Consider the following 23,600-nt stretch of genomic DNA (forward strand, 5'->3'; position numbering starts at 1 on the left):
TCCTCCCCATGCCCTCCTTTAGGGAGGGGCTACATGAAGTTGTTTTTTAGATTTTTTTGTGTGAATTTGAGCCAAATTGTCAACAATTGCTGGGAAGCAAAACTTAATGGATTGAGATAATGCTCCGCATAAAGTTGTTTTTAAAAACCTCTTATTGATTTTAGAGCAAGAGGATGGGAGACATTGATTTGTTGTTCCACTTATTTATGGATTCATTTTTTTTCCTTTTATATTTTTATTGATTTCAGAGAGAAAGGGAGAGGGTGATAGAAACATCAATTAGAATCATTGATCTGCTGCCTCCTGCATGCCCCCATGCCCCCCCCCGCCCCCCAGGGGATTGAACCTGCACCTCGGGCATGTGCCCTGACTGGGAATCAAACCGTGATCTCCTGGTTCATAGGTCAATGCTCAACCACTGAGCCACATCGGCCAAGCCTAATAGTTGGACTTTTCAGAGGAAAAGGAATGGAGGATAGTTCGAACAGAGAGCAGGTAAGGGAGGAACTTGAAACATGTATCCTGAGAGCACCAGGTGGGAGGTGGAGATGGGGCAACAGGATGAGGCATATGTGATCAAATTCAAAAGAACACACATTTTATTCTGAGGCACAAGAAGCCGTTGAAGGGAGGGGTGTTAGCCAGGCAGTGGGAGGCCTGGAGAGGCAGACTTAAAGGAGTGGGCCTAGATGCTTTTTACATCAACTAATGGGGAAATGGAAGGAGAAACTGAGTTTGGCCTGCAGTTGTTTTCGGAGATGGTTATGTGAAAGATTTAGACCAGGACAGATGTAGGGCTGACAGGTAAGTAGGACTAACTTGGTCTCAAAGGATGCTTCCAGGGACACTGATTCTGAGTAGCCTCCAGAGCCTGTGGGGCCAGCTGAATTCTAGGGTGGCTACCCAGCAAGATGGTGTGTGAGGCACGTGTTTATCTGAGGGCATTTCTGATAGCCATTGTTCTCATTTCTTTATAGGCTACAAACAAGCAAACATGAGGCCATTTGACAAAGGGCTTATCATAGCTCAGGGCTGCTGTCACCGCTGCCTGCTCATTCTCTACCTGGGGAACAGGGCAAAATGCCTAATAGACATGCAAGTGAAAACTGCTTCGAGACTATAACATACTAATCTTTAGAATACTATGTTAATAAGCAAACAGATCAAAATGCTTAATCAACTTCTCAGCTAAGTTTAACTGCTTTTCATACAACCTAGACTAAATGTTAGGAGCAGTGACTGCTAACTAGAGATCAAGAATAAATTGCTAAATTTAAATTAGAACTTTGAAAGCTTCCCACTTTTTAAAAATAAAGCCTAATGAAAATCTGAAATGGTTCTTCAACAAATGTATTTACTTAACAAGAACTTGGGCTATGTTGGTAAGAGAAGTTATACGGTGATAGGGCCACGCTTGTCAAAACTCACCTGGTATTCTCTGAGTAGTCAGAATGTCTCCACTGTCTGGGGAGAGAGCGAAGTTGAACTGAGTAGCCAACCATGGGCTTTGGGCTCCACTGACATAGTACAGAACTCTATTGGTAGTGGGGGGAGCTCTGCAGTGGACATGCAGTAACCAGTGATTCTAAATTGCAGATCCTGTAATGAATGAACTTGTGTATTGTGTTAACTGAGATCTTGAGAGAACAAAAGTATGTGTGGATGTTAAGGTCATGACTCAGCACTTATTATGCTTGTTTGTGCTCTTGGGCAGGGGCATGTCACCAAAGTTACTCCAAGAGACTGCAGTAAGTGGCCACCTGGGCCCTTCAATCATATAGATTATTTCCTGGGACCCATGTACAGGCCAGTATGCCAGGGTTGCCAATACAGGGACAAATCTAAATGATTAAACACAGAAGAATTAGCAAGCTTCTTACCCACTGGTGCCAGAAAATTTCATTTACCTGGTGATTAAGTATCATGAAATGTTAGCATCGCGTGTTTATGCTTGTACCGAGTCACTTCCTGATTTCTCCAGACCACCAGTTATAATGGCAAGTATGGTCAGTGATGGGAGGAGCATGAAAAATAGAGAATGTGGTCTCAGGTCTTCCGGTTCCAAGTCCCAATTCTCCACTAAAAAGGTCTGTGATTTGAGGCAAGTCACTCAACATCTGTGCATGGATTTCTCTACCTATTAATGATGTTAGTAATTTTTATATTACTAATACTGTCCTACCTCCTTTATGTGTAGTTATTAGAATCAAATCAGGTAAGATGGTAAAGGTCTTTATAAAATACGAGGCACTAAAACTATTATAACATGTAGCCCATTTAGCAGAAGACCAATCATTCTCATCTGTTTTTCTTTTGATGTGTTTCTCTGTACACTAAGTTGTATTAGTTTGAGTTCTGGCAGGAAGCAGATGAATGCTCATGGGGGTAGCTGAAGCATTCTGGGCTAGCAGCAGTGAGGTGCAACTACCAGCTGTAGGTCTGAAGGGACAAATGGAGAGAAGTTCCTGGAACCCAGAGAGCTGTGTTCCAACAGAAGCTGTTGGAATGCAGCCACAGCCGAGCAGGAGTGGAGCCAGGGACAACAGTCCCATCTCTCCTGCCCTCTGCTTTCCTACCGGTAGGTCCTCCTGGCTAAACCCACTATGGCTAAGGAGCCAAGAGGTCAGCTTGGGGAACACAAGAGCAGGTGAAAAGGGCACACAGGTGGATCTGTGGGCAAATGAAGGCTCCCCAGCAAAGCCGTTAGGGCTGATCCCAATCTCGATCCCCTTTTCCTCACCCAAGATTTAAGTACATGTTCGTTTGTCCCTACAGTAGCCAAGCACCATGATGAAATCATTAATATCAACGACCATGCCAAGGTTCTTCCTGGTTTATTGTTTGGTAGAAAGACATGCTCTTTAACATTTGGTATAAACATCTCACAAACTGCTTCTCTTAGACAGTAAAAAAGTCAAAGCCTATTTTCTTTGAGATGGGGCCCTTGAATCTGACATTCAAGTCCCCATGACAGAAACAGGAGCTGCTGTGGCTAACATTTTAAAGGATGCCTCAACAAAAGGCACGCGAAGGCCTGCTTAAAACCTCTAGCCGCTAGAGCAGCCGTGGGCAAACTACGGCCCGCGGGCCGGATCTGGCCCATTTGAAATGAATAAAACTAAAAAAAAAAAGACCATACCCTTTTATGTAATGATGTTTACTTTGAATTTATATTAGTTCACACAAACAGTTCATCCATGCTTTTGTTCCGGCCCTCCGGTCCAGTTTAAGAACCCATTGTGGCCCTTGAGTCAAAAAGTTTGCCCACCCCTGCGCTAGAGTCTACTAGCCTCTAAAACAGTGGTTCTCAACCTTGGCTGCACATTAGCATCACCTTGGAATCTTTTGAAAATCCTGATTTCTGGGCCTCATCCTCCGGAAATTCTGTTTCTTTGTTACTAATGTTGTGGCCCCACCCCATAACAAAGAAACAGAATTTCTGGAGAATGAGGCCCAGAAATCAGGATTTTAAAGATTCCCAGGTGATTCTAATGTGCGGCCAAGGTTGAGAACCACTGTTCTAAAATGATCCACCTTTCTGCCCTATGCCCATGAATGATAAAGAAAAGGAGAATCCCAAACATTTGTTCCTGATACTGAGTGTGAGAAGGCCAAACTCCAGCCTCCAATCTTTCTCTAGAAACTCGAGGAAAAGGACTTTCCTCTTCCCCTTCTCTCCAGCTGGTGTTCTCAAGTACAGATGCATGTCTTTTTGGGACCCAGGCACTGACTAGCCCAGCCGTGGGCAAACTATGGCCCGCAGACCAAATGAATAAAACTATTGAAAAAAAAGACCGTACCCTTTTATGTAATGATGTTTACTTTGAATTTATATTAGTTCACACAAACACTCCATCCATGCTTTTGTTCCGGCCCTCCGGTCCAGTTTAAGAACCCACTGTGGCCCTCGAGTCAAAAGGTTTGCCCACCCCTGGACTAGCCTATCAGTCTCATTAGGCTTCTTGAAAGGGCTTTTGGTGAAAGAAGCTTTAATTTAGGTATTGCTAATCTTCAGCCCTTAGAAAAAGTAATTTTTGTTTTATAAAAGGGGGAAGGGACTATTCTAAGGAATTCAACAAGAGGAAATAGGTACCTTTTATGAAAAGGACTTTCAAGCTCTCTGAGCCCACAACTTAACTGACATACATCACTAAAGTGTCTCCACATAAAACACAGCATCTTCATGTCCGCAGCAGCAGGATGGATGGGATCTGTGCACACAGAGCATCCATTTAAAATGCCTTCACTGGAAACAGCATACGGCAGAGGTATGGCTACTCTTTACTCCATTCAGTCAAATCCACATGCCTGCAGGCTGTTCTCTGCAGAATTAGCTGTAAGGGTAGTAGTAAAGGTCCTGCTGGACAGCCATGAGCAGCCCCGGTGCTCCCTGCACACCCCCAAGCCGAGACGAGAAGGCCACACTGGGAATGTTGGTCCTGGAGGCGGGATGTGGGGAGGGTATGGTTCTGAGCAGGTGGGTATCGCGGAGGCTCCAGATTCTCGTGTAGCAGTCCTGGCCAACTAGGAGGGGAGACAGACACGCGGCAGGTAAGTGAGAGTGCAGAGAACTCGTGTACATGGCTTCTCATACTCCCTGGGAGCCAGAACACAAACCCTCAAATGGAAAATTTTTCTACTGATAATATGTAGTTTTTGAAAATCAAAGTTATGGGTCACCCTGGTCCTCTAGAACCATAACTAGTTGCATGTATTCCAAGTGACAAGCTGCACCGACTGGCTGTGTGACACCCTGGAGGACTTGCTCGTTGTCTGGCTAATGGGTGAGTACTGCGCTGCTCTTGGTGTCAATGGCTGCTCAAGAGGGAGCCCATGCCGGAGCCGGTTTGGCTTAGTGGATGGAGCGTCGGCCTGTGGACTGAAGGGTCACAGGTTCGATTCCGGTCAAGGGCATGTGCCTGGGTTGCGGGCACATCCCCAGTGGGGGATGTGCGGGAGGCAGCTGATCGATGTTTCTCTCTCATCGATGTTTCTAGCTCTCTGTCTCTTTCCCTTCCTCTCTGTGAGAAATCAATAAAATATATTTAAAAAAAAAAAAAAAAAAAAGAGGGAGCCCAGCCCCAACTTGGTCTCGATGACGTGCAACCGCTTTCCTATTTATAAAAACAGTAGGCACGGAGAGCTAATGAATTCATTACACATGGGGACAAACTAGGTGCAGCTCTCCCCAGAGCTCTTTCTGGCTTCACGGCTTAGTTCTCAAGACCACCTGGCCGTCAGGGCTCAGTGATGAGGAATGCGACACTAGCACCACTGGTTCTGGTGGTCCAGACACATGGTATGCGTCCTGGGGAGCGTCAGGGGAAGAGGGCAGGCACCCGAGGGACATACAGCAGGTTGCTCCTGCGGCTGTGGGTGGATCCAGGTAGCGCAGGTCACTGACCACTGCAACTGGCCCCCGACCCCCATCTGCCTGTCAACAAGGTGTCTCTATTAGCCAGAACACTAAACTCTCCTGAGCTGAAAACCCGTGGAAAACAGACTAAAAGGAAGCTAACTGCTGGTGATGGTGAAGGTAGTAAAGGAGCCTAAGAAAGTTCTAACCAAGTGATACTGCTTAGCCACAACAAGGTTTCAGGAAGAAGTTCTTTCTGCAGGAGTAGCAGCAAGCTTGAGGATCTAAGAAGGCTGAGAATAGATTCCTTAATGTCAAGAGCCTACTATTTCATTTGTCCAACCACCAAACTTCCAGCTGCCAGAATATTCTATTGTCCACGAACAGTATACTCTTGTAACAGCTTTCGATAGGGCTTAGTGGCTAGACAGCTCTGCTTCCTGTTCTACAAATCATGGACACAAAGGGATGGTGTTACAGGAGCCAGGCATCAGTTTCTTTACAATGGCCTTAACTTCTTTTTCCAGCATCCTCTTCTGGAAACACACACAAGTTCAAAGAACAGGGAGCCCAAGCTTTTTGACAGGAAGTTGCATAATGGGATAAGGTCACACTGAATGCTGACCTGGTGAACAGATGTAAACCCTCCATCCAAGTCTCCCAACCTGCTGTGTACTGCACCTGACCTGCCCGTTACTGAAATGTTTGTCCGCTGATGTGGGAACAAAGGGCTGTCCCATGTAGTCTTCCCAATCCCAACAGTCCACGATCCCTATATTCTGTTCTGTTTTAAAGTAATGTCTCCCTCAGCTGCTTCAGATGCTGGGGGCCAAGGGATAGAATTCGGTGGCTGGAACCTCCCCTGCCCCAAGTACCGGCCACCAGGAGTCCTTCTTCTTCGTGCACGTGCAGGGGCAGGAGGGCGTACTCGTTCACGTGACCTTCGTACTGCCTTACACACTTGGTGGTCCGCAGGTCCCACAGTTTGATCTGAGGGAAGCAGCACACGGGACCATTAAGGAGGGTCCAGCAGGTACACTGGTGAACCCCAGGAATGAGGGAGGGCAGGTGGTCTCCAAACACCTCTTCCGGTTAGAAAAGTCTAAGCCTCAAACTCCTGAGACCTAGACTCCATCAAAAGCACCAGAACCAGTTCCACGTCTGACTAGACCAGACTGGGCTCCCAGCAAGGCAGCTGCCTGCAGTCTACTGTACCTTTCCAGCCATGTCGGATGCCACCAGGCACTGCTCCTCCTGCAGGACTTTCACAGATGTCACCGCTGAGTCGTGGAACAGGCTAGTGGCCTTCCAGTTATTGCCTTGATTTCGACATCGAATATCAATGGCAAAGATCTCCCCAGAGCGACAGCCATTAAACAGCAAAGGAGTCTGTGGAAAGAGGGACTGCTTGGTACCTCCCGCTAAGGCCGGGAGGGGTGTGCCCTCCCCCGTCCCAACTCTCCTGGATCAGAGGTGTGGGTGGTCAGAGTTTGAGCCTCAGTGGAGCTGGGAGGGTTCCTAATGAAAGCAGAGAAGAATTGGGCCTCATGTGTCCCCCCAAGGTCGTCCCCACTGGCTGCACTGGCCCCTTAGGCCTCACTCTAAAGCCCAAGTGATGGCGCCCTGTCTCCACCAAGATCGTGTGAGAAGCTGGGGTGATGAGGATGGAGTAGGAGAGGTCAGAGGTCCAGGTAAGACATGGGGTCCTAAATAGAGAGGGAAGATGGCTGAAGAAACCTGAATTAATGAACTCTGTGCTTACTGCTGGAAGCAGATTGGCATACTACCTCCTCTGTGGAACAAGTTTTTGAAATACATTAAGACTAGAATTTTGATTTTTAAATTTATAAAATGTGTAACTTGAAAGCTGTCTATGAAACTATTAAAGACTATGAACTGGGACTTAATTTATATACTAAAAGAACTGCTTATGCCCTAGCCAGTTTGGCTCAGTGGATAGAGCATCAGCCTGTGGACTGAAGGGTCCCAGGTTCGGTTCCGGTCAAGGGCACATGCCCAGGTTTCGGGATTGGTCCCCAGTGTGGGGTGTGCAGGAGGCAGCCAATCAGTGATTCTCTCTCATTACTGATGTTTCTATCTCTCTCTCCCTTTCCTTTTCTCTCTATAATCAATAAAAATAAAATGTTAAAAAAAGAAAAAGAACTGCTTGCCAGGCCGGTGTGGCTAAGTCAGCCGTGGGCAAACTACGGCCCGCGGGCCGGATCCGGCCCGTTTGAAATGAATAAAACTATTGAAAAAAAAGACCGTACCCTTTTATGTAATGATGTTTACTTTGAATTTATATTAGTTCACACAAACACTCCATCCATGCTTTTGTTCCGGCCCTCCGGTCCAGTTTAAGAACCCATTGTGGCCCTCGAGTCAAAAAGTTTGCCCACCCCTGGGCTAAGTGGTTGAGTATCGACCCATGAACCAAGAGGTCCCCAGTTGATTCCCAGTCAGGGCACATGCCCGGGTTGCAAACTCAATCCCCATTAGAGGGTGTGCAGGAGGCAGCCTATTGATGTTTCTCTCTCATCAATGTTTACATCTCTATCCCTCTCCCTTCCTCTCTAAAAAAAAAATCAATAAAAACATATTAAAAACAAAAAACTGCTTGTCCTATTGGCTAATCCAAGTGCTACTCAAGAATTGCTAACAGTTCATTTAAACAGGAAGTTGTTTAAAGCCAGTTCAGCCAGGCCTCTCTGGATCAGTCACCTTTCATTCAGTAAAGACACATTTAAGAAACCCTTAATCCTTCCTCATGCCATTTTCCTCTGTAAAGGGGGGGATGAGGAAGAACTGTCACACGGGAACCCAATTTCAATCCAGCAAAATTTCCACTCCTGGGAAACTGTATTAGGCCCTTCCCGTCCCACCAACCATGACAGCAAACTGCTGGGCCAAGACATCACTGCTCGTCCCAAACGACAGCCGGTGTCCCGTCACCACGTTGGTCACCAGGACCCACCGAGACAAGCCTGACAGAGACAGAGATGGGGCGGAGAGACAAGTGTCACTTGTAATCTGGGAGAGGGATTACGGGATATGGGGATTTAAGGTCCGAAACATCCTTCTCTCTGGGAACCTGGGGTGGCAGCCCTGGCTCACCTGTGCTGAAGCAGTTATTTGCCTGGATGTTCGAGGACCACGCACAGGACCAGGCCCCAGGGATCCGGAAACTGCAGAGCATGCCAGGCCGGTCTCCTGCTGAGAGAAGCAGTGAATGTACAGCATGGCTGCCCTCGAGGGACAGAGACCTTCCCTTCAGGCCGCCATGCCAGTAACCACTGATTTGGGAAACCTCCAGGAACAGCTGCTCAGGGGCGTGCAGGAGGCAGCCGAGCAAGGATTCTCTCTCATCACTGATGTTTCTCTCTCTCTCCCTCTCCCTCTGAAATCAATAAAAATATATTTAAAAACAAACAAACAAACTGGTGTCAGAAGTCAGGACAGTGGTTCCCTTTAGGGAAATGGTAATTGGGAGGGTATTGGAAATTCTGTTTAACTTGGGTGGTGGCTATATTTACCTTGTGATAGCTGATTAAACTATATACTTAATATTTGTGCCCTTTATGTTTTATCAATAAAAAAGTTTATTTAAAAAATGTTTTGCTTGATATTGCACATCTAATATTGTGATCTGAGACTGAAGCCCTCTGATCTGTGACTCTACATTGCCTCCCCGATAGCTGCTAGTCTTTCTCAGAATAGCCACTTTTGACCAGGGACCCCAGACAACCAGGGTGTTTTTTTGCTACCACAAAACCCAGGATGTTTTGTGGGATTGAGCCTACAGCCCGGCGGGGGCGGGGGGTGGGGGAGGGGGCATGTGCCCTGACCAGGAATCAAACTGTGACCCTCAACCACTGACCCACATGGATCAGGCCACAGATTAGTTTTAAAGGCAAATTCTGAACTTCTCTTGGCCTATTTCTTCATCTGTAACTTGGTGATAATACCTGCCCCATACACTAGCTGTTTAATGAAATGCCAGGCCCTATGCCAAGTGTATGTGACTTCATTTAACACTCCATGTAACCTGATGGGTGGGTATCATCTTCACTCTACAGAGGTTAAGTAATCTGTTCAAGTTGGGATTCGTGCTGGTCTGCCTGAAGCCTGTACTCTTAGAGGCCTGACCCTTGTCTAATTGATCCTAATTCTCTGAAAGGCTGGAAACTTAATTTTCAGAATGCTGCCAGGAAGAAGTCCAGAATTCTGAACTGCCTTCAGCCAGAGAATGTAACTATCCCTAATAACACCAGTGGGCCACACCTTTGTGAATGATCTGTACCAGCAGCTCAAATGTTTTGATTTCTTGCATTGATTACACATACTTTTAAGTGTTCTGGCCCCTGAAATGACCCAAAAGAAGGAAATACGTAAAGATGCCAATGCATCCCTGACCAGTGTGGCTCAGACAGTTGGGCATCGTCCTACGCACAGTTCGATGCCTGGTCAGGGCACTTGCCTGGGTTGCTGGCTCAACCCTCAGTAGGGTATGTGCAGGAGGCAGCCAATCAATGATTTTCTCATCATTGTTGTTTCTTACTCCCTCTCCCTAAAAAACAATGGAAATATTTTTTAAAAAGAAAGATGCACATGCTTCCAGTACGAATCTTGGGTCAGGTGTAAGGACTCCCCACAGGTGCTTGCTGTCCCCACCCTGCAAACTCTGACTGGTTCACTCAGCCTGTGGTTCCCACCCCTCCTGGTCCAATCCTTCGCCAAGGAGCTTCTGGTGTTGCTGGCTGTAGCCTCGGGGAGGCAGAGGACAGAGACCTCTGTCACAATATCTCCTTATTAAAAAAAGGGGGGGGCCCTGGTACCTGGATGACTATTGACGAACAGTGACGCTGGGAGCAGGGTGGCACAGCCCGGAGTCTCCGCGATCCCCATGAGGCACAGCCTGGAAACTCCGTTAAGGACAGTCAAGTACAAGCTCTCCTCTGGGAGGGGAATGGGCATCGGTGCCCTTCAAAAAATTACAAAAATAACACCCGCAAAGCCAGATTGAACACACTCACAGTTCCCACATTTAGTTTCAGATGTTTTCAAAGGAAAAAATGTCACAGACACAGTTAACAGCCCTCTCTGACCCCTCCCCAGCCCAATTCTCCCTTTCCCTCACCCAGAAGGAAGCACCGTTCTAAAATTGGTCTGCGTTCTAGGCCATGTCATCCTGCCACAGCATACTTGTCCATGAGCAATAGAAAGAATGTTACTGTTTTAAAAACAGATGTAAACGGTATCACACAGACCAATCTCCACTGCCTTCTAGATTTATCAGTGTTGAGGTTGGTAGCCCCAGTTCCTTCATTTACACCGTTCTTTGTATAAATGCATCACAACTGATTTATTCGTCTTCTGCTGGGCACTTAGGTGGTTGCTTCTCTTTTTGCTCTTCTGCTGGAATGAGTGCCTTCCTGTCTCCCAGGCCCATGTGTGGGAGCCTTTTCTAAGGCAGTGTTTCTTAATCCCAGAGTAAGAATTTAATTTTACAGTACTACATGCCACACACACACACACAAATATTTGAAATAAAAGTTTTATAAAATATTAGAGGCCCGGTGCACAAAATTCTTACACTGGGCGGGGGGCGGGGGGGTGGTTTCCCTCAGACTGGCCTGTGCCTTCTCACAGTCCAGAGCCCTCTCACAGTCCAGGACCCCTTGCTCCTTACCACCCGCCTGCTCGCTGCTTCTTACCACTCAGCTCGCTGCTCCTTAGCGCTGCTGTGGACTGTGCTTGCCAGCCCTTTGCCAGGCTTCTGGCTGAGCGGCACTCCCCCTGTGTGACCTTCTACATTGAGCGCCTGCCCCCTGGTGGTCAGTGTGCATCATAGCAACCAGTTGTTCTGCTATTCAGTCGATTTGCATATTAGGGTTTTATTATATAGGATTTGCCCTTACTAAGTATGAAACTCATATTTTCTAGTCTATTTCACTTTAAAAATGCTGCTCACAAATTCCTTTCATAGCCCACTGACAGGCCATGACCTGCAGCTTGGAAGCTGCTCCTGTGTCTATATCTAGAGCGGATGGGCCTATGGGTTGTAAGGTTCTTGCACCCCCAACTTCCAACTTAAAGTGGTTATATCAATGCACTTATCCAGCACTGTTCCCCATTCTCCACATCTGTCAAATCTTGGCACTATCAGACTTGGAAAATGTGTGCTTATCTGAAAGGGTAAAAATCTTCCCCATTATTTAAATTCGCATTTCCCTAACCATAACTGGGTGTACTGATTCATCTGATTAGTCATGTGGGTTTCCCTTTTGAACTGTCTCTTTATATTCATTGCCTACTTTTCTATTGTACTGTCTTCTGATTGATTTGGTTCCTCTCCCTTTCCCTTCACAGCCTAACTTCTCTCAATCAGAACCTACATTTATCCCCACTCCTTGCCTTTCTTTCACTCAACTCACTAAAATCCAGGTATGACACCTTTCCAGTAAGTGTCCTCCCCAAGGTCTCCAATGAGCCCGTTTCTGAATCTGATGAACACCCTCCAGTCCTGTCCTGTGGTCGTGCAGCACAACTTCTAACTACACGCTCCATGTTCTCCACACCACCTCTCTTGGAGTTCCATCTTTGGACTCTTCCAAACACCAGCATTGGCTGGCCTGGGTCCCAAGCCTCTCAGACGCGTGCCTTTCCTCCACTCCTGCTCATCACTCACTCCCTCTCCACTGCCCGCTTAATCTTGCAGCAGCCTTCTGTCTGAGGTCTCACCGTCGTCACCCTGTATAAGAAATGACTCCATGATCACAGTCTTCCATGGGCATCCCACATCCCTGAGGATTCAGTCTTGCAAGGCCCTCCTTAGCCAGAGACATCGTGGATACCCATGTGCATGGTCTCCTGACTCTTTCTCCTGATGGAGCACCGGCCCCTTCTTTCCATGTAGGAATCTCCTCCAGGCCGGCTGACCCAATACCTGCATCCCTCTTACATCCAGCTGCAACACAGACATCACTACAGACTGATCACCTGGGGAGCTGCCCATCTCCAGCACTTTGCACAGGTATTGTATATGCTCAGTAGATGTTGGGGGAATGAATACACATACACACCTCATCAAAAAATATAAATATTTGCAAAGCAATCAGGCAACATTTTTGGCAGTCTGTCTGATGCGTGTGTGTCATGTTGCCTTAGATAGTAAGTATCTCTAGTATGGAGGGCTATGATGTGGGGAAAATGTCCTTACACATGCACTTTCAGTTACATGGTTGAAACCCAGGTTACAGCCGAACTTTGGAATGACTTACAGGGCCAGAATTGTAGATTTAATCCTGTAACAGGCCACAGGTTAACAAAGAGCCCAGCAAGTGTAGAAGAGAATTTAGTCTAACCTTCCACCACTCTTTGGGGAAAATGCAGAATGCAGGTCTCAAAAGGTACCATTTTTGTAAAGGAAGCAAGCTCCATGTTCTGCAGCAGGAGCAGCAGGTGCACAAAAGCCTGAAGATTATCTGAGATGACCACCAGAGGGCAAGCCGCTGAGCAAGTAACAACAGACCATACTCTTCATACTCTTCAAACCCAATTACATGGATTTCTATCCTCTTCTCAGCCCACAGAAACATGAAAAAATACCATACTGTTTTTAAATTTAAAAATGAGAGGGAGGTTGTTGTTTTCTCTCTCTTTTAAGGCTTGGCCTCTTCTGTCCTCTGGTAACATCATCACAGTCATAGGTGGTGCCATCACCCCAAAATAAAGCCACATAAAACTTTCAATTTACCAAACACACAGTTTTGTCTATGTAAAATTTATAATCAGATCTCTAATTTAGGCTCTAAAACCCTCTGAAACAGAGTCAGTCATACATTTAAAAACAGGTTCAGATGCAGCCATCATTTGCTGAGGACCCATACATGCCAAGCACTGTGCTAAGTGCATTCACAGATGTTAACTGTTAACTGCATGGCAACTCATGAAGTAGGTGTTGGGTACCAGTGGCCATCATTTTAATAACTCATTTATTATGGAAATGATTCAAGGCAAGACTCATTAACATGTGGCTTTGGCTTGGGGTCATACAATATTCTTTTGTGAATCACGTGTCGGACAGTTGTCCTATGCATCGAGAAACCCCATGGACCCCAGATGAAGGGTCCAGCTACCTTGACACTGCACTACTGTGCTCCCAGCAAAGAAGCCCTGATGGCTCTCTGGGAAGGCAGAGACTAGAATGAAGAGTACTCCAAAGAAGGCCACCTCTGCAGGGACCCCAGGTCCAGAGCCCACAGGCCCATGCCCCATGCCAAAGGAACCCCCTTTCTCTGATGCCTGCCTCAGCCCCCACCCCCCAGGGGGCCCACCCCACCTCGGGACGACTGCAGCTCTTGCTCCTCCCTCTGCTTCAGGAGGATTGGGGGTTCCTTCCCAAGATTTTACTGTTCCTTTCTCCCTTATTCTCTGCTAAAGTTCATAGTGACCTTAAAGTCACCCCAAGACCTCAACTACTTCCCTGAGCATCATGGGAATCCTTGTCTTCTACCATGTGCAGTGCTCTTACTGAAAGAGTGAAGTATGTGCAGAATGGTCCAGTCTTCTGACTTCTAAGATACCACTTTACAAACCCCACCAAACCTCTTCATCTGCCGAAAGATACAGAATGTGAGAATCCAAGTGATTCAGCGAGGCCCAGCACACAGAGTTCACCTGGTGAGGAAGCACATAGCAAGACGGAAAGATTGGTCTGACCACAACTCATGGAGACAAACAGATTCTTTCTTGTGGAATAACTTGTGGGGATAGATCTCCCCTTTAGAAGGGGCTGGAACAAGCATTCTGAGAACAGGAAGCTCCTGTCCTAGCACACAGAGCCTCAGAGAGGAACAGGGAGGAGGTAGCGCGTAGGCCTGTCCTGCATGGGCCTCACAGTGAGACATCTGGTAAACCCTGTAGGGCAGGAATGACTTCTCTTCAATGGCAGGAAACACACCTAACTCTGAAGGCAGACTGGATCTCACTTTACCCAGAAACCATTTCCATATCTTGTGGCTCATATCCCAAAGAACAGAAAGTCACAGCTTCTTACCGTATAGATGCAGCTGTCACCCCACTGCAGTTTAAAGGTTGCCCCTTAGACATCAAGCTTTTCACATTTATGTAAACCTGTGTCAGCCATAGACTGGCTGAGCGACTGACACATCGTCCTGACACACTGGGAGGACCCTCCACCCCGGCTACTGCAGCCCACCTCCCAGGAACTGTGTGCCTTGTGTGGGCTCCTTCGAACCAACTCAGTCCTCTTGAAGGGAAGTCCGTACAACCAGCTAAGGAAGCATCACTTCAAGTCTTCCCACATCTAAATTCTTTTCTCTTTCAAGACAAGGAACTCCTGAGGCCTTTGCTTCCTCCATGGTTCTCAGGATCTACAACTCCACTTCTCCCTTGGGGAAATGAGGCACAGAGCGCTGGCTTCCTCCCAAGGTTCTCTCCTCTATCTGACTTTGGCTAAGCACTGCAGTGCCCCTGGCCCAAAGGCAAGTGGGCTGCAAAGCTGAAGGGGAGGGTGGAGTACCTTCCGGTTGGTGAAGTAGAGGTTTTCGTGCATATGCACCCGGAGCGTGGGGGTCTTCAGACCGCGCAGGCTGATGATGCCGTACTTGGAGCCTCCAACCTTGACATCATTCACGGTGAAGAGCCGGTCACTGTTGGTATCCGCCTGGAAAGGGAAAGCGGCTTGTGGGTGACTTCGCAGGCCTCACACCATCTGCCCGTCTCTCACAGCCCCGTGTCTGCATATTCACTAGGCGAGAGCGCCTGTCCGTGAGGGAGCGCGGAGATGACCTGAGGGGAACTCACTGCAAGAAAATATTCAGGTCAAATGTCTCCCCAGACACATATGGGGGGAGTGAGTCCTGGCCCCTGACACCCTTATGAGGAAGGGCTCTGCTACTGAGGTCTCCTGGGGCAAGATGTCAAGGGTCAACTCTGCAGCTTCAGCCCCTGGTCCTGTTAGGAGATCATCAGGCTGAGGCTCTTTTTTTTAAAAAAAAAAAATATATATTTTTATTGATTTCAGAGAGGGAGGGAGAGAGAGATAGAAACATAAATGATGAGAGAGTCATTGGTTGGCTGCCTCCTGCACGCCCCTTACAGGGGATTGAGCCTGCAACCCAGGCATGTGCCCTGATGGGGAATCGAACCTTGACCTCCTGGTTTATAGGTAGATAAGCAACCACTGAGCCACAATGGCCAGGTGAGACTCTTTGTTTTGTGTGTCTCTCTCACTTTCCTGGGTTTTCCTTAGGCCTCCAGGAAAGACAGGGCTTGCTGGGCAGGCCATGCTCTACTGTGACCTCGAATCCCCAGTCTACCTGAGCAGGCCGGCTCCTGCCGTTTGCAGTGGATCATCTGCCAACATTTCCCTGGACCCTGGACTCAAGTAGTTGGCCCTGGCTTCCAGCCTGGGTCTAACCAAGAGAAGAGGAGATTTTTGCTCCCTGTAAATGGCATGATGAGGGTGGGTGTGCAGGCCAAGGGTCACAGGCTTACAGGCCCCTGCTACTCAGGTCAGAACAGCAAGCAAGGGAGTAACGTGCTGTTGCTACTGAGGACACGGGAGCACTAGGGTTGGCCACCAAATCCTGCCCAGTATAGGGAAGACTGGAAACTCCCGAACCACTGTGTGCCCTTCTGATGGGGCTCAGTCAATGTGCGGTGGGCCCTGACTCTCATGCCAAATGACAGAGCTGCAGTAGGGGGGACAACGGTCGCCGTGGCCTCACTTGCTAGTTCGGCACCTGCCAATGGGTAGCCAGTAGGTGCCTGTTAAAACTATAAAACCTAGTGGACACCTGCTTTTATGCAACTGGCATCTACACGGCCAGGCGTGATGGGAGCCAGTGCCAGGGCACAGAGGGTCGGGCACGGCAGCAATACCCCGGCATCCACGTGTGGCTCCCTCCCACTCACCATTATGAGGTTAAATCGGTCACTTGCCAAAGCGGAGGGATCGGAGCTGTGAATCTGAACCTTCTTCCTCTGCATGCAGCTCACTCGCAGCTCATGGGCTAAACTGCAGGGGGAGAGAGGGGCGGGAGGGCGTGGGCTCCGCACCTAGACCCCCATGAGGAAGATTCAGAGCGTCTGCCCTGCCCCACCTCACCTCGTTAGCCCTCTCCCTATTATCTCTCAGCAATGGAAATGAGCAAGATCCCAAATAAATCCAATTTTAGAACTCTCAGGAAAACGAAAGCAAAGAAATGAGCGGCCCATTTACAGGGTCAAAGAAAGTTAGAACTCGAGGAATCTGTTTTGGGATCATCTGGTACAACTCTTTTTTAAAAATATATATATTTTATTGATTTTTTTTTACAGAGAGGAAGGGAGAGAGACAGAGAGTTAGAAACATTGATGAGAGAGAAACACTGATCAGCTGCCTCCTGCACACCTCCTACTGGGGATGTGCCCGCAACCAAGGCACATGACCTTGACCAGAATCGAACCTGGGACCCTTCAGTCCACAGGCCGACTCTCCATCCACTGAGCCAAACCGGTTACGGCCGGTACAACTCTTTCTCGAGACCAAGAGAAGGTGCCTGAGAAATGAAATACGCCGAAGGGCACACACCCAGCTAATGGGAAGAGCCCAGGCATGCGGCCGTCCACCTTACTGCCCCTTCCCCCTCCACGAAGGAGAAAGCATGTTTTAGGGAGAAGAACAGGTCTTTTTACCTAGATATTTATCTCTTTTAGGGAAATGAAGGAGAGGCAGGTTCCTACCTGCCCTGCCTCATACCTCCTGCAGGGCTGGCCTACAGGGAAGGCGGTCTTGCTCCAAGATGAGAGCTGTGTCCCCTATAAACCACCCAAACTCAGGGTGTTTCTTCCCCTGTCCACACAGAGTGGGAGGCAGCAGAACACAGGGGTTAGGAGCTCAGGTTGGGAGTCAGATCCCATCCTTTCTAGCTTTACCTTGAGAAAAATCACTCCACTCTGAGCCTCAGTCTCTTCTAGAAACCAGAGGAGGTGTCTACCTATCTCACAGGGCTTTAGTTAGAATTATGTCAGGAATCATAAGTACTTAAATAAAGTTTAGTGCACATACATCTATTTAATGTTCCATTTTTTGTAACTGTTTAGGTAAAGAGAAAAGGAGGCAGAAATCTCACAGGAATAAAGTGATAAGACCTACTACTAAACTAAACACGATTTATAAGTAACGGAGAAAACATCCTGAGAAATGTCTGCCCAATTTCTCTGCCTAGGTCCCCTCTCCGCTCTCTGGCCTCCTGCAGACGTCGGCCCCGTGCTCTAGGAGTGATTCTCTCAGGGCTGGTTCAGCCGCAGATGGCAGGCTGTGAGCTAGAGCTCCTCAATTGTGAAGGCTCCTCACAGAGCAGCTATGAGCTATGTGGTCTCCTGATTGGATTCTTGGACCATGGAAATAAAAAACAGAAAAAGAATATTCGTGAAGAGGCACTGACTTACCGGCAATAACTGGTGGCGCTGAGAAAACCCAGCTTGCTTTTTTGTAACAAGGAAGTGGCATTAAATCCCATCCTGGTTATTTTCTAAATTACAGAAAAAAAAAGATAGATTCAGTGAAGTTTTATGTTATACAATAACAGAGAATATTTTTAGTTCCATAGGATGCAATGAAGAAACAGGTACTAAATTGGCAGAAATTATATGCATATAAACCGATGTTCTCCTTGGCTGGTCTCCCATCGTGGCAAGAGGAAAAGCCTAGCCCTGGCCGGTTTGGCTCAGTAGATAGCGCGTCGGCTTTCGGATTGAAGGGTCCCGGGTTCGATTCCAGTCAAGGGCATGTACCTTGGTTGCAGGCACATCCTCAGTGGGAGGTGTGCAGGAGGCAACTGATTGATGTTTCTCTCTCATCGATGTAACTCTCTATCCCTCTCCCTTCTTCTCTGTAAAAACTCAATAAAATATATATATATTAAAAAAAAAAGAGGAAAAGCCTATCACAAGCAAGAATATGTGACTAGAAGGTCTGGTCAGTGCCTCTGTCCAAGCCCCCAGTCACGCTATACCTGGGAGAAGCCGCCACGCTAGCGAGTGTAGGAATGGCCCTGGACACTCAGGTCTGCATCGTGCTTTCCATTCGACCTATGGGGCCCCAGGGCCCCGGATTTTCCGTTCTGTTGCCCCGTAACCATCCAAATGTCCTGGCATCTAAGAAACCCTCATATCCAAACCATGTACCCTGGTTTTCTATTTAAAATATACAGTTACTGAAACTGTATCATGCTGCTTTTCAAGATCCCCCCAGGGAAGGACAAATGTGAGAATCACTGATGAAACACGGCAAATTGGGAAAGTGGAGTGGGAGGGGATTGCTCGCTGGTTCTGTTCTCTTCGTCAGGTTCCTGTCAGGGAAAAGGCACCACCACATCCCAGAAGTGCACTAAGCGGAGCGTGCAGGGGCGCTGCATGGGCACCCGCCTTCAGCCGTGGATGCGGGCTGTCAGGGGTGCAGGGGACAGGCGGCCCCCGAGCGTGGAGCCCACCTTTGTCTGCCTGTCCTCTTCCTCTAGCAGCTGCAGCCTTTTGTCCTCCACTGCCTTCTGCTGGATGCCCTCCTTCGTGAGGGGGTTGCAGTTGTTATGTCCAGGGAGCAAGCGGAAGTACCGATTCTTTTCGGGGTCAAAGTAATACCCTGGTAGATCTTTAGTCAAAAGAAATAAAATCCAACTTAAAACACTGTGACCTGACCCTTCTAGAAAGGAGCCCAGTGGCCTGTCCACCCCGCTCACAGCTGCCTATCTTTTCTAAGGGGCGGGAGGTAGGCTAGCACTGTCAGTCACCATCCTGGGCCCAGTTCAGGGGTGGGGGTGCTGTGTGCCTCAGGATCACAGTTCTTGGCGTACCCAGTTCCTCCCTTTACTGTTCCCATTTGCTCCCAGAATTTCCTTTAAGCCCAAATGAGCTGGTAACATACATGGAGTTAACCCTCATGCAAGTGCATACACACAAGAGGATGGGCGGCCTGAACAGACATAACCAGTTGACGAGTCAGGACTAGGTTTCATCTTTCCCTGTGGGGAGGGCCAGGAGTCCTAACCAGCAGACTGCCTTACCTGGCACAGAAGAACTCCCAGCTGTGCTGGTCGAGGTCGACGGAACCTCCCCATCACCATGGTCGGAATCCTGTGGGCTTTGCTGTGCGCCTGTGTTACACCTGTCGACACAGTCACGGTCACGTCCAGGGAAGGGCTGGTGGCCCAGTCATTCTCTGACTGTGGGTCCTGGCAGGGGTAGCTCAGGCAGTGCCACATCTTCACCCCGGACCCTCTCACCTTCCATTACTTGGGAAGCATTAACCCCGCTTTCCTTAAAAGTGGTTTACCTATTGCAAACACACCAGTTAGAGCAAGGTTTTGTCTCTGATCCTTAAAAGGATGATGTCACAGTAATTCCCTTTTCTCATCTCCTCACCTGAGCACTTCATGAGGTCTTTTGGAATTTTCTGGATGAAAAGAAGACCAGAAATCTTTGCCAATAAGAATTCTACCAAGCACCCTATGTTCATAGCAGCACAATTTACAATAGCTAAGATTTGGAAACAGCCTAAGTGCCCATCAGCAGGTGAGTGGATTAAAAAACTGTGGTACATCTACACAATGGAATACTATGCTGCTGTAAAAAAGAAGGAAATTTTATCACTTGCAACAGCATGGATGGACCTGGAGAGCATTGTGCTAAGTGAAATAAGCCAGTTGGAGAAAGATAAATATCACATGATCTCACTCATATGTGGGATATAATGAACAACATAAACTGATGGACAAAAACAAAAACAGATCTAGAAACAAAAAAACACTGAACAGACAGTCCAACCTCAGAGAGAAGGTGGGATGGTGGTGGTGGTGGTGGTTTAAGAGATCAACCAAAGGGCTTATATGCATGCATATTAGCATAACCAATGGACAAGGACACCGGAGCAGTGGGAGCGTGTCTTGGGGGCGGGATCAATCAGGGAAAAAGAAAGGAGACATATGTAATACTTTAAACAATAATAATAATAATAATAATAATAATAATAATAATAATAAAGAATTCTACCAGCTGGGCTCATTTATAAAGCCAGGTGAATTTCATTCTTTACTGGATCCAGCAATACAGAGTTTAAATTGTACTTGGCTACCCAACTTTACAGATGGAGAAATTGGGGTTCAGGACACAGAATGATGTGCTCAGTGATACTGAGATAGAGCCATAGTTTAAACACTCATTTTGCAAAGCTATAGGCAGCGTCCATGGCAATTATAGGCTAAAGGATATAATGACAGTGCAAAAGACCTAATTTTAGAATCCTGATAAAATCCTCTTTAAAATCAAGAACTTCCCCTCTCCCTCCTCCACACCAAAAGGAGCACAAATTGCAAAATGAGGGTGAAGGAATGAAAGAACTTCCTCTTTTGTCTATAAATACTAATGATGCATGGTTTCAGGGAAAATTTATTCTCCCTTTTTATGGCTCAGACCTTCCTGAGGCAGCTCATCTGTGATCAGCAGCAGGAGGAAAGGAGGATGAAGTGTCATGACAAATGTCTGTGTTTCTAGTCCAAGGACTGCTGCCCCATTCTTTCCACATAGAGCTCAAAAGGTGGCTGTCCAGTGTGTTTCCACACAACTCTGCCAAAGCTGAGTGTAGACTCTCGCACAGATCACACTGTACTATGCATTGTGCTCTTGTGGGAAGGCCTGGGGCACAAAAAGTATCCATGGTTCTCCTTTCAAAACATACAAACACTGGGCACTGCCCCCATCTTTCTACAGTATTGGTCAAGTCTGGGACTTCGGCTGACAGTAACGTTTTATTCTGCACCTAAAGAGGCCCATCCCATACGGAGGGCCTATCAGGAGCCAGGCAGCCCGTTAGGGGCTGTATATACATTGTTGTGAACTTCACAAGTGAAGTATTGTACAAGAGTAACTCAGAGTGATTAAGTAACTTGCCTATAGGAAAAAGCAGTGTGTCAAGCTCAGACTTCTTAATTCCAAAGCCCTTGTTCCTTCCACATTTTAAAAAAATGTTTTTGATTTTTTGTAGAGAGAAGAAGGGAGAGGGATAGATAGAAACATCAACGAGAGAGAAACATAACCAATTTGGCTGCCTCCTGCATGTGCCCTGATCAGGAATCAAACTGGTGACCTCTTGGTTCCTAGGCTGATGCTCAACTGCTGAGCCACACCAGCCAGGCCATTCCACATCATTCTGATGCTTTTTGTTATTGTTTGGTTTAAGCCGGTCTAAAGAAGCATCATGGCCTTTGACACCTTATAACTAGAAACCTATCCATTCTGAAAGGAGGTCTGGAGTATGGAAGAGTTTAAAATTGTCAGGCAGGTCCCCTTTGGTGAGGTGGGGGCTGTGCAGACTTCTTATGGCCAGAAGTCACACCAGCAACCCTGACTGTGAAGAGGTGTCCTCTCCTGCCAGGAGGTGAGGGGGGACCTTGTTCTGAGCCTGGATGCTTGCACTTCCTTCATGCAGGAAAATAAACAGAGTGGAAAATGCTCATATTGGGATTTCAGCTAAGTACTGACTAGGCTTTATTTTTTAAGCTGGGTGGAAGGTACACATTCATTGTACTATTCTTTATACCTTTTTGTGTTTTTAAATACTATATTTTATATATATGTATATATATATATATATATAGCTTCTTTCTCAGGATTTATTGAATTAATTAATTATAATTCCAGAATGCTATTGTCATTGGATGGGGGAAAAAAAGACAGGAAAAGAGAGAGGGAGTCTATAAAATGGAGAAACAATCCTCCTTCTGTGGTATCAGATAATGTCTACTCTAATCTCATGGCCAATGCTCTGGCCAGAAGTCATGGTCACTCTGAAAACAAAGAAGAGTGTGGCCATATCTCCTCACTACTCAAGGCGTGGGAGGCAGGCTGACCTGCAGCAGCAACTTCCCCTGGGAGCTTGTCAGAAGTGCTGACTCTCGCTGGGCCCCACCTCAGACCCTGCATTTGGACGAGATGCCCAGGTACCCGCGTGCACGGGAGGGTGCTGGACAATGCCAGAATGGCACTGGGGAACAGCACTCGCCTCTCGTTAGGTCTGTGTTGTCTGAGTCTAGGGTTCTGCCGCTGGCTCCTTCTTCCATGTCTTCTGCTTTTCCAGCTGCTTTTATGCATTTCTGCTCCTATATGAGAAAAAAAGAAAATTACATACAAACATGTGGGTGCATGCACTTTTCTGTGCACGTCTTGATAGTTCCTTCATGTTCACAACCAAGCCCAACCTGGTTGTCATCAAAGCCGCCACCCCAAGCCTCATCTGTAAAAGGCAGCCTTCCAGGTGGAGACACCGATAAAATCCAATGTGTCTGAAGCCACTTTTCTGGCTGAGTTCTCCTACCTCACAGTTGACACCTGGCCTGACAACCTGCTAACCTCCGCCCCCTGGGTCACTGTGTGAGCTGCTGACAGACTCTCACAATTACTTTAAGACAATAGTTTGAGCCTGACATGAGATCTCTCTTAAGTGTGCTTCTTTCTTCTTCTTACCAGATAATACCAGAGCACATACTTTTTCCTTCAATCTATACACTTCCTGTTTGCAGAGAATAGTTTAGTATTGAGCAGGGAAAACTGAGAACATAATTAACCGGGGGCTAGTGTGCATGGCTTCTCAGTATGCTTTCTAAGGAGTGTTTTAGCTTTGAGCGCACACTAGCAGTTAAAAGGAAGGATGTGACCAAGCTTTTTTAAAAAAGAAATAAGGAATGAGATGAAAGCACTTCTTAATAACACTGATATTGCCATATTTATTTCAAGTGGCTTTTAAAAATCTTATCTTTTATAACCTGAATCTATCACTTAATCATCAAAATATCACAAGTTTTCGCAATGGGAATACATTCATTTTATAAAAAGACTAAACTGTGGTCCAAGGACCAACTGCTGTAAGTTTCAGATTTTCTCAACACCTGGTAATTTTTATCTCTCCACTCATTGGAGACACTGATGACATCTGACCTAATACATTTAAAAAACACATTCAGCCGAAACCGGTTTGGCTCAGTGGATAGAGTGTCGGCCTGCGGACTGAAGGGTCCCAGGTTCGATTCTGGTCAAGGGCATGTGCCTGGGTTGCGGGCATATCCCCAGTGGGAGATGTGCAGGAGGCAGCTGATCGATGTTTCTCTCTCATCGATGTTTCTGACTGTCTATCTCTCTCCCTTCCTCTCTGTAAAAAATCAATAAAATATATTAAAAAAAAACC

At 47.1% G+C, this 23,600-nt stretch overlaps 1 protein-coding gene across 4 annotated transcripts; it reads right to left on the reverse strand.

Annotated features, from left to right (window-relative positions):
* Positions 1 to 2,817: 2,817 nt before the first annotated feature.
* On the reverse strand, positions 2,818 to 22,510 carry DCAF4 (DDB1 and CUL4 associated factor 4). Of its 4 annotated transcripts, XM_059691680.1 has the most exons (13): positions 22,439 to 22,510; positions 19,429 to 19,546; positions 18,859 to 19,016; positions 17,816 to 17,898; positions 16,298 to 16,400; positions 14,901 to 15,044; positions 13,986 to 14,035; positions 10,192 to 10,271; positions 8,471 to 8,569; positions 8,243 to 8,340; positions 6,572 to 6,745; positions 6,232 to 6,346; positions 2,818 to 4,524 (listed from the first exon to the last, which is right to left on the reverse strand). In XM_059691680.1, exons 1-13 carry the CDS (start codon positions 22,508 to 22,510, stop codon positions 4,331 to 4,333), a joined length of 1,488 nt encoding a protein of 495 aa, XP_059547663.1. In that variant the 3' UTR covers positions 2,818 to 4,330. The 4 variants fall into 4 exon arrangements, with proteins under 4 accessions (XP_059547663.1, XP_059547660.1, XP_059547657.1 ...); XM_059691677.1 differs by lacking the exons at positions 18,859 to 19,016; positions 22,439 to 22,510 and having other exon boundaries at positions 8,471 to 8,566; positions 19,429 to 19,851; XM_059691674.1 differs by lacking the exons at positions 18,859 to 19,016; positions 22,439 to 22,510 and having other exon boundaries at positions 19,429 to 19,851.
* Between the last annotated feature and the right edge of the window lie 1,090 nt (positions 22,511 to 23,600).

This window comes from Myotis daubentonii, chromosome 1 (genome assembly GCF_963259705.1).
Source record: "Myotis daubentonii chromosome 1, mMyoDau2.1, whole genome shotgun sequence".
Classification (NCBI taxonomy): Eukaryota; Metazoa; Chordata; class Mammalia; order Chiroptera; family Vespertilionidae; genus Myotis; species Myotis daubentonii.